The following is a 14,870-nucleotide window of genomic DNA, read 5'->3' as shown; positions in this document are numbered from 1 at the left end:
ACTATTTCACATACAATGTGCCAAGTGAACAGGAAAATATGGCATAAAGTGCGGTGGTCTTGCACTGCTAAGGCATCGTATCCTCTGAAGTTTAACCTGGGTAGGCTTACAATATGGTAGCCATAGTAGTTGATGCGTGTTTTTACACTGGACGAAGTGTGATGGAAAAGAGTATTTTTAACATGTTGGAACTAGCAGGTCCTCTGGCTATTGTATACTGGTACATTGTCCCTTTGGGTTGCGGAGACAATATGCAAGTTATATCTAGTTGTTGATGTCTAAGGGGAGATGCTCAGGAGTAATTGTGGTGCATGTGGTAATGCACTGAAGTACAGAGTAGTGTGGGAAAGCATTTTGTTTCTTTGTGCACTGCAACTGCAGAATGTGTTGAGGCATCCACATTGGCTACTCATCTACATATACATATGACAGTGCCTTCATATTCAGTATAGAGCTTCCCTGACATCACTGCTAGTAGGAATCTATGATCTGCTGAAGTGACACATGACCTTGATTATTGTCATGCTGAAAGCGTGCAGCTTAGTGTACGACCATTAGATCACAAAACCAGGATAAGTGATTTAAGTGAGGCAGACATAACTACAGTTAAGTACTGTGAATGGGGACAAAGTTAATACCAGCAAAGAAAGGCAGAACTTCCTCTGTGGATTTGGGTAGCACTGTGGGTGGGGTGGACAGACTCAGAAATGGTAAATGGTAGTGATGAACGACCATGGAAAGAGCAGTACGTTATGTACTCCTGTGCTTGTCTCCAGGAATGTATGCCTTCTAATGCCCCTTCCACACTGCCCCTATATCCCAGGATCTGATCCCAGATTATCTGGCAATGGAGACTCACATAATCCAGTTTAAAGCAGATAATCTGGGATCACATCCTGAGATATAGGGTAGTGTGGAAGGGGCATAAGTCTCTATCATTTACAGTGAAGAATAGTAATCCTGGTATTCAGGGGAAGCACCACTGAAACACTAGCATATCCTGGTTCTATTGTGAGGGCAATTTTAATTACATGAAGAACAGTGACTTGTAGTAGTGAAATACACTCTTAGTGATGAATACTGAGAGAAGGCACCCACTATCTCATTTATTATTTCCAATGTACTTTTAAAAACTATACTTTTAGATCACTGCTTCTTAAACTGAGGGTCCTGAACCTACTGAACCCAAATAGGGTCCTCTCAGCTCAATGTTGGGGGTCACAAAAAATTTGCCAACTTCTAAATGTCCCTCTTTACACGGATCTATTAGCAACAACAGTGTTTACAGTAGACTTTGAAGAAAATGCTTCAGCTGTACTCCACAAAAAGGAAAATCTGACTGTTTAGCAACAATACTGGTGAATGCTAATTTGTCATTAGTAAATATTTGAATTTCATACCTATTTTAGACACCACATATCAGGGGTCACATAAAAAATTATCAGGTGGAAAGGGGTTGTGAGCGGAAAAAGTTTTAAAAGCCCTGTTTTAGATTAATGAACATTTTCATTTAATTTAGGCTTCTTTTGAAGAAAAAAATTACAATCTGCATTTGAAAATGTATGTAGGAGCCAAATAACAAAAGGCAAATATAGATGCTGCACAGAAATTCTGTAGTATAATACAAGATGGAGTTTATTTTTAAAATTCAGTTGTAAAGGTCCCTTTTGAAACAAAAAGATACAAACACAATTTAAACAGAACGCCAACCTATAGTTCAACAATTTCTTCATCCATCTTAATTTTACCAAAAAATCACAAAAGTATTAAGGTTACAAAGTCCTGCAGTGCATGTGTAGATATTCTGCATATACAAACAATTTATTCAAACCTTCAAACAATGTATTTCCATCAATTTTGGCTTAAAAATAAAACATAGCCCCTGCACAAGGCTGAAAATTCACAACATTTCAACGGTTTAAACCAATGTGTTTCTCTTTTTTAAAAAATGAGGAAAACCTCCAAAATATAAGAATATGCAGCAAAACAAAGCTGAAATATACTGACCAGACATTTCAACAAACAGTTTTTGTAATTCACATACACAGTATAACAGTGTCAGCATGCTATTCTGTGAACTATGGTAAAATATCATGCATACTTGCAATGTAACAAAAGGAAAAGATCTCCAGGTTCTTCTAACAGTTTTATACTAGTGAACCACACAGTATGATGTGGTTTGAGCCATCTAAATGCTAATTTAAGCAGTGAATTTGCTAATATTAAAAAGAAAATGCACTTCCCTTTTGAGAAGTAAGCAAACAGATTATGTCAGATGTTTTTACTGTCACCACCCACTCTTTGCATAGTCATAGCTGGCACTGATATTGCTTACCATAGTCTCGACAGAAAATATTAAACCAGAGAATTTGCACTGTGCTAATATAAAAAACTTGAACTTTGCTCTAAAGAGTTTAAGTTTAGAACAGCTTAAAGTGGAAACGAGTTCTAGAGTGCTTATAGTTTAGAAATAAAAAAGTAAAAAACTAGAACTTGTCATTAAAAAAAGAACAATCCATTGTAAAAGCACCTATTTGTAAATCTAATGAGTCCTGTGCATGCAAAATTAGAAGCATAAGGCTGTCAAGCATCAAAGTCTTTTAAACAATGTGTAAAAAAAAATCACTCGTTGCATCCTTAAAGATGATATCTCCCCCCAACAAAATTATCTTGTGAAGTAGTACAGTTCCAAAATATGCATGACAACCACAAAATTGTGATATTGGCAAGCTTAGGAACCATGATAAAGATACATTGTACCCAGGACGGTATTGTCATATTTCTGTGCCACTTTAACAGAATTGGAATGCTCAACAACACTGTTAAGTTCAGGGAAGCTTTCGGCAGTGTCCCCAAAACCGTGGTAATGTCCATAGTGCAATGTATCCCCCAGGTCATCCACCCAGGAGGGCCTGCTTGACACAAGGCTGCTTGGGCTCCCATTGAGGTGCAAAGAGCCGCACATATCAGAAGCAGCACTCAGGACCTTCTCTGGTTCCTCAACAACATTATAGCCCACACCGACAGCATGTTTATTAGCAGATGCTAGTACATTAGGTACTATTAATGTTAGGCATTCTTCGCCCCTGGCACTCAATCCATTGAGCTGAGCTGGGGAAGTGAAGTCCAAATGTCCATTGACGGTATGTCCATTTGCCAATGCATTCAATATGGAGTTACTGCAATTCATATCTGCATCAAGAAATAGACCTGTCACCAGAAATTGAATCAAGCAGAATAAAAAAGCCATCTCTACTATGGTGCACTTCTTTATAAATTTGCCAAAGCAAATTTGGACCAGAGCAGACCCATGGGCCTTAATTCATGAGCTCATACAGTATATATTTAAAAACCCTCAAGAACAGTACAGCTCTTTCTGTTTAACAAAGGCTGAGAAGCAATTTCTGCAAGTAAGATTCCTATCTAGAAGTCTAATTTAAATGTATTTACTAGGAAAAGATATTAGAAATGGTTAATAAGGCCACAATTTTATACAAAGTTGTTCAAAGAAAAGCTCCACTGAACACAATGGAGGTTATGTTAAGAAAAGAGATCTAGAAATGGCTTGCATATTCATGTCCCACAGAAATTATTAATATGAATTGATCATTAAAAACTGCAAGCAATATTTCTGAAACTGGAACACATTTTAGAAATTCAACTAACATTTTCTAAGATATATAAAAGCTTTTAGTAGCTTGAATAAAAGCCAAACAGATTGTATTTGGGATATCAGAAGTAGTGTGAAAATTTTGTCATATTGGGGTTTTAGATGAACATACGCTAAGCAGGCATTACAAAAAGCCTTATGCAAATGCAAGAATGATTATGCTGCATAACTTGTGACCTGTGATTATTTCAGATCAACTTTCATTTAAAATATAAAACCAATTCATTATATTATTTCAAATCAAGTTTCAAGAATCTATTCCTTTAAAAAGTGTGCCTTCGACTGTAGGAAATTTCCAGGGATCTACTTTTAGAAGTACAAAGTCGTACAATAAATATTTTCTCTTTAAAAGAAAATTGTGTATGTAATGGGACTAGAAGCAGCAGGATCTAGAGTATTTTGGGATTAAAAATAACTCTTTGCTTAGTTACATTAAATTGGACATTGAACATTTTGCACTCTTTCTAGGTTTCTTTGAACATTACCTGCTGCCTGTTGTTTTATGGCACAATAAACTAAGTACCTGTTTGCAAAAAGAAAAGCTAAACAAACCAGGAGATTCACTCCATGATTTATTACATCCCGTGAATCCAGGCACAATTACTATTTAGGTTTACCTCTCAAAACTCCTATGCAAGAAACATCAGTTTGTTTAAAGTGTGTGGATTGTTTCTGGTATTTAGAAGAGAAACTAACCACAGCCATTATATCAATCTATATAAAATAGAGTATTTCTGCTTCACAGCTCTATTCAAAGGTATTCAAATAATATAATATGTCAATGTTTTATCTCAATGTGTTTACAGAGGAGAGCCACATCTGAAAGGAATGTTAAGCCAGAATTCTGGAGACTCGTGGTTTGTTATGCATGAGTTTCATGCTGGTGCATACAGTCCATTTGCTCATCCACCTTCCAGCCATTAAACGAAACAGAAACTGAACTGCTAGGTAGCTGCACTTTTGACAAGCCATGATGTGTACATGGTTGTTCTTGGTTAATGATGTGTGGATTGCATGGGGACGAATTGTTCAAGCATCAGAGTAGGTGTTCAATTCCTGGTTGGTTTAGCCATTCAGGCTAGGAATAGAAGGCAAGGATGAACAAACAGGCCTCATACACAAAAGCCTAGTGCATTCAGTCAGTCAGAATTCTGGAAGCCTGGCTTACTGTTCTTGACAACATGGTAAAGAATCAAACACAGACAAATAATAAGGAAGCAATTGCTTCTTTATTAACATTTGTGTAAGATTCTTACTAATACAAATAAAATTTCCTGTGGCTGTGATTATGTTGAAATGCAATACAAAAGTTACAATTAGTTCTTTATTTTAAAAATATTAAGATATGCTTAAACAGCAATGCCTCTAAATTTCATTTTGATTAATACTTCTGAACAAGATAACATAAATGGATAGAGGATGCCTACATTTTAACTGGAAGGAATGAGAAGGGCTTATTTTTTTATAACTGCAGTGCAGGGAGAGCACCTTTTATCAGGGTCACAGACTGGCAGATAAGGTTTAACTCTCCTCTTATTACATGCTGTGACTCTAATAAAAACAGGCACCATTGACCATCAATTAAAAATGTTTTTAAACCCCTATTGAGCTATATGGGTCAATAAGATCCTTGTGTGCATGTAGATGGAAATAAAGATAACAAAGACCTTTTAAGTGGATATGGAAAGGTTTTAAAAACAGTTGAACACTGAAAATTGCAAGTCATTCATTATACTATAAAATATTAATTTGGATGAATGATACAGATATTGTTTCAATACACACAAGCTAGCCCTGGGAAAATGTTAGTAGCATTTGCAAAGCTAAATTTGCAATTCGTACTCTGATCAGGCATTGCTATTGGCTTTTTCTTTTATGCACAATAATTTTTGCATTAATCCAACAATTCTTTTAAGAAACAAATTTGATCAAGGAACACACAATTGAACTGCAGAGGCTTGTAATATATTTAGACCACTAATTACATTTTTTATCTTATACTTGCTAGTTTTGCTAGTTAAAATGTCTTTAGTTATGTTAGCAATACAATAGTTTTGGGACAAGTGCAACAAAATAAAGTTAGAGATAAAATGCATATTGATTCTTGCAACGACAAGGTGTTTGCATGGCAGAAACTGTGTAAATTTCAGTATCTCTGGGTCCAACAGAACTACTCTTCAATTTAGTATCTTCAACCATTTGACTGTTGTTGTAGTTAACAGGAAATTCTCCACTCCCACCTGATAGAACAGTAAACTCTCTATCAACATGCATATTGTCAGCATCGTCTTCACTTCCTCCATTTGTCATTGGTATTAAGCCACCGAAACACTGACCTGTTTTTTATAAAAGAGAATGATGAATATTTTACATATTGGCACAACCCTTCATGCAATTTTATAAGGATGTCCAAAATGATTCTTAAAAATAACAGCACACTGTCTGTTTAGAAACGGAAAAATGTCAAGGGTACACCTTTGAAATTGTGTACTGAGGACTACACAGTCCAGTACAAGCTTTATCTAATTCACCTCATGCTGCCTAATGGTAAAATCATGCTTATTAAACTTTTAACCCTGATTCAAACATAAAAGGCAGTCTTAAGGTGCATTTAAACTGACTGTTTAGGTCAATGTGGGTCAGATCAATCTGTGGATGTCTACGAAAACACAAAAAGTGATTTGATTTCACTTGGGGAAAAGTGCTTAATAAGGCTGCACCCTAGAACTTTCCTGTGCTTGGGACGTGCAAGCACCCACATCCAATTCCTATGCAGAATTGAAGGTGGGTGGCTCGACCCTGGATATGTGAGATGGCAGTTCCTTCCTGTCCTATCCCACCCCTTTTTGTCAGATGGAGGAAAAATGTAACTACTGTACTTGGTTTTATGCAGTTCTTTCTGGTCCTTCCTCTTAAGCTCCTTTGCCAGTGACATGGCACAAAACCTGGAAGAGGAGATGCATAAAATCAAGTAGGTGCATCTTCCCTCCGTCTAGCTGGCAAAAGAGGTGGGAGGGTAAAAATTAGGCTCATATGCAACGGTGCCATTCTGGCTCAACTGAACCACCATTCACCTCATTTTAAAAATGTATTAAGAACACATAAATTAATACATACAAAGTGATAGAAGCACATCTCACCTTCAGTCCTGGCCTTCTTCATTAGAATACTGCCTGTATCTTCAAATGCTCTCTTTCGATTTATGCTTCTACTGAGCAAGGTAGGGCTCATATTCTGATGGACCCCATTTGAGGTGCCATTGTAACAGAAATTGTTCAGTGGAGAGTTCTGGAGGTTCGAGAGCAACTGAGCACATTCCTGGAAGCCCTGGGTATGTGCAAGGTCTGCTGATGTCAGGCCACTGGCATTTCTCAAGCTGCACAATACAAATAGACTGAATTATACCCTGTAACAAAAACTGGTGGCTGCTGTTGATTTTACTAAGAAGTTGATGAGATAGAATTTTGTAATGTCCATGAAGGACTAGTAAATTATTTAATTTAATTAATTAATCTCTTAGCACATATCTGCATTCTGAGCAAAGTTTGGGAAGCAGTACGATTAAGAATCATTATGTGCCATAAAAAGGAAAAGTTTCCTATTTAAGTTCTTGAAATGGCTATAATGTCCTGCCTGCGGTCTGAAGCAACTAACTTTTACGCACACTTCAGACTTTTAATCCAAATCCTATCCTCTATTAATTAATCTGTGAAAAAGGGGTTATCTGAAAAGAATAAATAGTATACTCAAAACAATTATTACAGAATAGTTGTCCATGGCATTCTAGAATCTAACATCACTCAAATACATCACTATCCTTCATAATAATATAAAGTTGGTATGCCAAGTGTAACAAATAATTTACATATATACCCACATACAGCCCTTTGTTTCATTATTGCTTATGGTTTTGTTTAAAACTCAGTGTTGAATTCAAAGTTTGTGACATTATAAGTAGTGGAGTATGACTTGTTATTTGAACTCATGACCATAGGAAGATTTACCATCAGACTGTAAGCCCCTAAAACTGAAAAAACCAAGACATAATCTACACACCATTAATGATGCTGCTTGCCATCTTTGAATAGGTTGATGAACTGATCGAGCAAGAATGCAGAGAATGAATACAGCTAAACTGTTTAATGCAAACACCTCTTCTTATATCAATTCAGGGGACAAAGAAGAAAATTTCAATAGCAAGCACCGTATTAGATGTTGCACTTTAAGACTTGTTGCTATTCTCATAATTGTCTTGAGAAATGTTTCTGATAACGATTCTTCGGTTCTGCAGATATGGACTTTCTCCAGAAAATGATGTACTCAGATTTCAGATGTACTTAAGATTTCAGACCAAAGTAGGATAGTATTTCAGCTGACAACATGCATTTGGAAAGCTTTATATTATAGTGTTTGAGCACAAACAAAGGTGTTTTTAAATGGAAAAAGCTATCTGAGCATTGGGAAGAAATTGGCATAAGATTCAATGGAGCCCTCTTCCCTTTATCCCAGTGCTTTGTTAATAGGAGACCTGCCCACGCTCCAAAATATGTATCTAGCTGCTATTCCTTTACTCCCAAAGATCCAAGTTACTGCTTCAACAAAGAGAAAAGGTTTCAAGGTGATCCTGTATAATAAATTATGGTAATTCATTGTTACTATATTGTTTTGAAGACTGCACAGATATTAGAAGCCATTCAGAAAGAGACTGCTAACATTTTGATGGAAATGTCAACAAGAGATAATAAAATCTTATCCAGATTGAAGAACGTGTTTTTATACAGAGCAGAACCTCTTATTCTTTTTAACTATAGATGAAACTTTTCACTTGATTCCACACATTTTAAAAAGATTATGTTAAAGCTTTGAATATGAAACAATCACTGAATTGTAAGCCGCCCCGAGTCCCCTTATTGGGTGAGAAGGGTGGGGTAGAAATCCTGTGATAAATAAATAAATACTTAACAATTCTTTACAAATTCTACATCTTAAGGATTGAAACATAACCAGTTTCAGCCAAAGGAATAACAGACAGGGAATATACTTTTCATAAATGTATTTCAGAAATCCTCAGTAGCACTGATTTGATTTGGAATGGCAAAGAAAAGACAGCACATGGAATTGTATGCTTGGAGGGAAGGAAACATAACAGAAAGAGAATAAATCTTCTAATCTTTTATAGAAAAGTTTCCAGTTAGTCAGAAATCTCCTATATCCAAAAAAAGACTAATGATATAATAAGGTCTTTCTCAAAGATTCAATTTCTTGTAATCACATCTATAAACATTCTTATTTTGTATTAAGGAAATAAGTACATCATGCAACCAGGAAGATTAGTATAGTACCTTGAAATTATGAGAAAGTGATCCTTTTGCAAAGAATCAACAAGAGTTCCTTCAAGAACAAAAGAGCACAGAGACTGAGTTGTTTCCACAGAATTGTGGTATCTTATTTTAGCCTATTCATAATAATAAATGAAAAAAGTAAAAAAATATGGAATATCAGAGTGGGTTATTCTAGATTCGTCATTTTTTTCAGAAGACTTATGAAGACAGTAAAAAAAGGTAAAGGTCTCCCCTGACGTTAAGTCCAGTCTTGTCCGACTCTGGGGGTTGGTGCTCATCTCCATTTCTAAGAGCCAGAGTTGTCTGTAGACACCTCCAAGGTCATGTGGCCGGCATAACTGCATGGAGCATGACCGCGGGAGCAGTACCTATTAATCTACTCACATTTGCATGTTTTCAAACTGCTAGGTTGGCAGAAGCTGGGGCCAAAGACGGTATATACACCCATATTGTAATGTATATACCAATGTTTCCATCTGTATTAACTTGCTGGGGCCAAATATTAATTTAATTTAGAAAGACTTGATACTAATTATTCATAAATTTGCTTTAGAAAAATTAAATTTAAATTACATCTTTTCAAAGATTTAAAAATAACTCAATGGGGGAATCCTTGAATAAAATACTATTAATTTAAAACCTGATAAATAAGATCAGGTTTCCTGGAGCTTTGATATGGGCCAAGACACTAGTGGCAATAGTCTATAGTAAAAACCTCAATAAAAGAGGTGATTAAGCCTATTGATTTTATTGATCAAGAATAGACCACCGACCTATCTGAAATACTGAAAAAATGAAATGGCAAATACAGTGAAAAGAATTCATTAACTTTTACGGAAGCTACTGTAGCACTGATCCATTTAAAGAGATGACTGTATAATAGTGAAACTAGAGCAATGTTGTATCCCAGCCACAGGCTGGCCATATTCTAGATGAAGATGAAGGGGATTCTGGGTTTGGGATTCAAGATCAGCAGTCTGAGGCTGAAGCCAGCTCAGACATGCAGTTTCGGTTTGAGCAGGATGAGCTGCTGATTCCAGGAGAAACAGATAACGGTCAAGCTGACATGAGAAATATTGAGGGAGAGACTTCAGCCTTGGAAAATAATGAGGATGACGGTTTAGCTTCTGACCAGGTGCAAGATAACGAGGAGTTATCTAGAGAGGACCGTTTGTCTTGGATGGGTTCCCAGGTCCGTAGAAGTGAGCGTTTGGCGTGCAAACGTGAATCTAGCTGTGGGAAGAGGAATGCATTCCTAAGTTGTTATTAAAGCATGCTTTCACAGACTATTCTTTGTCAGTGCAATTTCATCGCTTCATCTGTGTGGACGTTTTACCTTGCCAGAGTTCTTGGATCCTTGGGCCTTGTTCTTTAGACTCTATGGACTAATACCTTGCCTTGTGGATTATCTTGGATTCTTGGACCTTGTGCTTTGGACTCTATGGACTAATTCTTTGCCTTATGGATTATTGTTCTGGCTATGCTCTTTGAACCTATGGACCTAGCCTTTTGGATTATCAGACATTTATGTATTTTGTGAATCTCTTGGACCTATTGATTCTTTCACTACAACTTTGAATTACCTTTTGATTGCTTGCTTTATATTCTACTTTGCTTAATAAAAACCTCAAAAGACTACCTGTGTGTCTGACTGGGTATCTATAGCAAGGTGAACTTAGCCTGAGGTGCAACAAGCAATCACCTGAAATTAGTACTTTAGGCTTACTTAGGCCAGACTGACTTCTACTATTGCATTTACAAGCAGAGACTCTCGTACAATTTTTTTTAAAAAATCTTGCAGTAGTGAATAGAAGAAAACTTACAACTAAGGATATCTGAAGGCATATTCTAAGAGTTCATCAAACTAAAATGCTGGAAATTAAGTAGAATTGTCTGGGAAGGGGAACCACATCTTTCCAAAGGGAGACATCATTACCAAAAAACCCCAAAAAAACCGATCCTCAACTGGTAATCCAAATGGTCGTGTCTCAAGGTATTTATACCTGTTTCCTATACATGATTATATTTCACCTGAGTTAAATGCTTCACGTTCCGATATTTAATAGTGGTGTACACATATATCTTTGCTTGCTATACTAAGGGCAATATTCAGAGCAGCCTTTTCCTCCTCTGCCTCATCCATGTTCCTCTTAGACAATGTGCTGCTCCCAGAGTCTTCATTGCTATATTTAATCTTGACTCGGAATCTTCTCGTCTGTGGATTTCAAACTTCTTCTGCTTTAAGTTTCCACTTAGTTATGTCAGAATAACATCCATTCTAAGACCATGATTCATTTGAGACTGTTGCATTCTTATAAACCAGCTCTTAAAGTATGGCAGTGAGATAGCAATTTTAAGAATGTAAACTTCAATGCTCTCAGAAAACAGATTCATTAGCATGTTTTCCCAGGAAAATTATCAAGCAGGTATTCCTGGACTTCAATAGGATCTGAACCTTATCCTGAAAGTGATTTTAGTGCCTTCAGGCTTCTCTCTGTTGAGCAAAAGTTCTTCCTTTCAATAATAATTATTAGATTTCTAAGGACAACTACAAAGGCGTAAGTAATATTTAAAAAGGTATCTCTAAGAGTTTTATCAACAGGTAAAGTGTAGAAGAAAGTCTCCTGTTTCTGACTTTCTGAGTCAATGGATAACTTCCACTTAATCTTTCCTTTGTTGGGGGGGGGGGGGGGGTTGGAAGAAGGAAAAGAGAAGATTGCTTTCATTCCCAGATGAGTGGTCGAAAACTTGAATATATAATCCACTTATAATGTCACATACTTTGAATAAAAATTACAGCTACACAAAACTCTATTATTTTACAAGCAAGAGTACATTTATATAAATAACACCCTAGAGTAATTAGAGCATTTGCCACTGCATTTACCGCTTAAAATGTTTTTCACTAATGCCATGAGACAGTCTAAGATAATAAAAAATTCTTAATGTAATTGCCCATTTAAAAATACTCAAAATGTAATATTGTTAGTTTACAAATTAAAAATAGATACTGTAATTAGGGTAAGCAAAAGCATGCAAATCTATATATTCTATATCTGAATTCCTAGATTAGCATTAAAACCAATCACCGCAACAAATACCTCAACAGTATGCCTTGTGTGCAGAAAGGAAGCGATACTGAACATTCAATGCCACAACTGTAAGGTTTTCGGAGAAGCACCTGTGGCAGTTTCAGCAGTTTCTATATGGAATGCTCCCCCTTTCTAGGATTACTTGAAAAAATCAAGTCAATTCGAATTACGTAGCTGTAAAACATTGACATGTGTAGTTTTTATAGTTTCAGAATCTCCTCTTTTGATTTAAAAAACGGGCAATGGTGCATAAAACAGGAAACTTATATCATAAGGGATCACATATTTGCAGGCAACATTGAGATTAAAAGTTATATTAACATACATAACGTGCAGTAGCACATAATTTACTATCATGTGACCACCTTAACAATGAGGCAGTGCGCCTGACTCAAGCACGGACTCTCAAGCACGGATTTTCATCCTGAAGCTCATTGTAATCCTGTCAGTTCTCTGAAACGCAAACATGATAGGTACTAGAAACAAATGGTCAATTCATGGCTTCTGATACTTTAAAAATTTGGTAAATGTCACTTAAAAATAATTATCAACTATGCCTACTTGAAAAAGAAGCTAACACATGGGATTAAAGATTAAACTTCTGCTACAGTATCTCTGAAGAAAGCTATTTTCATAAATTCTCAGATACCAGGATAAAGCTATAAAGCCAGACTTTCAAAACACTAAACTGAAAGTTTTAACCCTTTGGCATCCAAAAGTAGAAAGCACAACAAAGTGATCTTGAGATTGTTACCAAGTTCTGAAAAACAAACTGGGAAAATGTCTTTATGGAGTTGCAAAAATGTACTACATATACATATATTTATGGTGCCATGTTTTCATTTCATATTTATAAGTATGTATATTTTTAAATATTTTCTCTACAGCTTTGTAGAGTCTTCACACTTGCTTCTTCAACTTCTAGAGACCAATATGGATAGCTGTTCATTATGATATTTTCACCCAAACAAGCCAACAGAAATCACCAAAAATCACCTTAAGGCTGAAATAAATTATATGTAATGATCAAACAAGTGGAATGATTTTTTTCTTTCTTATTTTTAAGATACAAGAAGCAGATAACGCTATACAAGACAACATCTGCTAGTCCTATAGTTCCATTAATACATCTTTTTTTTAACCATTTGAGACATGGTAAGTACTATGGCTAGGAAGAATATTTACAGTTGATTTGAAAATAATTCCATAGCTTGTCTTTCCTCTTGAAAATGTGGCAATTTCCATTATCAGAAAGACATTCAAAAGTTGGTTAAAAGTTTTGAATAATTTCCTGCAGTTGAAATATTCTTTGTCAATGCCACACTTCAGAATTGAAGGAAATCTAATGTATGAATGAAGCCAACACCATACAAGTATGAAAAAAATGTAGAGATAGTAGGTGCAAAGAATTTTTTTTATTATTGTCATTTTGTTCATGAAATGATTTACACTGAGAAATAGAAAAAAGTTACAAAGATTTAAAAGAAACGGCTCATGAACATAACTATTTGATAAGAGCTGATATTATCTATAATGTTGGAGGTGATCAACCACATGGGTGTCAGTATCTACAGCTATAACTTTATGAATAAAGATGATCATGGAAGGATTTAACACTGGCATTATTAAAAAGAAATGGAATAGGAGAATGCTGATGATACACACAAGAACAAACCTTTGCACACATGGAGGCAACTTCCAAAAATAGCCACATTTTGGTACAAGATTCAATATATAGTTAATTTAGTATTGGGTTATAAATTCAGACTTGAGACACTAATCATGTTATTAAACCATACTAAGAATGCAGGAAAGATGCACCACCACAAAGTACTGTATATTAGAATTTGTTCACAGAAGCTAAAATATTAATTGCTGGTAAATGGAAAAGTAGTAAAGCACCTGCAATTAAGATAGTGCTACTTGTGTCTAGATGCCAAAGAAAGTAACAGTATATCCAATTATGGATTAGGAAGGAAATGATAGCTCTTTCCCATTGGGACTGCTTACAATTTATAAATTGCACTCAGAGAAGAATACTGATTCCATACTTACAGTATATAAATGATTTAATATGGAAATGCACCTATATATTTTTATTATTTTAAAGACCACATTCATATTTGCTATGTTCTTGAATATGTATTTGTTTGTGAATATCTGTGGTGATTTAAGATTTTACCATTACCGTTTTGCCTTCTAATTTTTACATTTAGTTATTTATTTATTTTACGCCTATTGATGTTTTCCATATAGTGTTATTAAAGATGAATGTAAAAGCTAAAACAGGTCTTCCTGAAAAGTATGGCAAAACATATTTAAAGACTTTATCTACAGTAGCCCTAAACATACCCTCCAACACACAAAAAAATATTTTTTCTAGCTTATCACTTTGAGTGCAATGTTATTAAGAACATGAAGAGCTACTGGCCCCAAGGATCACCAGACAGGTGCCCTTGGTCTACTCATATCTCTTAGTCTATCTAATCATTTCATAAGGCTGAAACTAAGGATCAGCAGCATTGAATTCTTTGCAGTAAGGATGAGCGGGATATAGCTGTACAATTCGAGGATTTGAAAAACCATACCTAACAGAAATTCCATCCTGTGCCCAATGCCTTTTTAGTAGTCACACATGTGAGATAAGTTATTAATAAACATATCAAAAGTTCACAGGAACCTTGAGAGCCTATGGGTAGCCTGAAATGGTTCCACTGCTACATGCAGGATAGTCCAACACTTCATACAGCACTTGGGATGCTGAAC

General features: G+C 35.6%; 1 protein-coding gene across 3 annotated transcripts in view; it reads right to left on the bottom strand.

Annotated features, from left to right (window-relative positions):
* Positions 1-1,617: 1,617 nt before the first annotated feature.
* The window catches only part of ankrd10 (ankyrin repeat domain 10), a 28,528-nt gene continuing 15,275 nt past the window's right edge, over positions 1,618-14,870 (bottom strand). The window contains exons 4-6 of one of the 3 annotated variants that reach the window (XM_062975451.1): positions 6,811-7,046; positions 5,911-6,006; positions 1,618-3,210 (exon numbers count right to left, since the gene is read on the bottom strand). In XM_062975451.1, the coding sequence (XP_062831521.1) occupies positions 2,732-3,210; positions 5,911-6,006; positions 6,811-7,046 (811 nt within the window). In that variant the 3' untranslated portion in view covers positions 1,618-2,731. The remainder of the gene's footprint in view (positions 3,211-5,910; positions 6,007-6,810; positions 7,047-14,870) is intronic. The other 2 variants (XM_003218726.4, XM_062975450.1) reach the window with 2 other exon arrangements.

Source organism: Anolis carolinensis, chromosome 3 (assembly GCF_035594765.1).
Source record: "Anolis carolinensis isolate JA03-04 chromosome 3, rAnoCar3.1.pri, whole genome shotgun sequence".
In the NCBI taxonomy this organism is placed as follows: Eukaryota; Metazoa; Chordata; class Lepidosauria; order Squamata; family Dactyloidae; genus Anolis; species Anolis carolinensis.
This window is presented reverse-complemented; position numbering and strand designations above follow the sequence as displayed.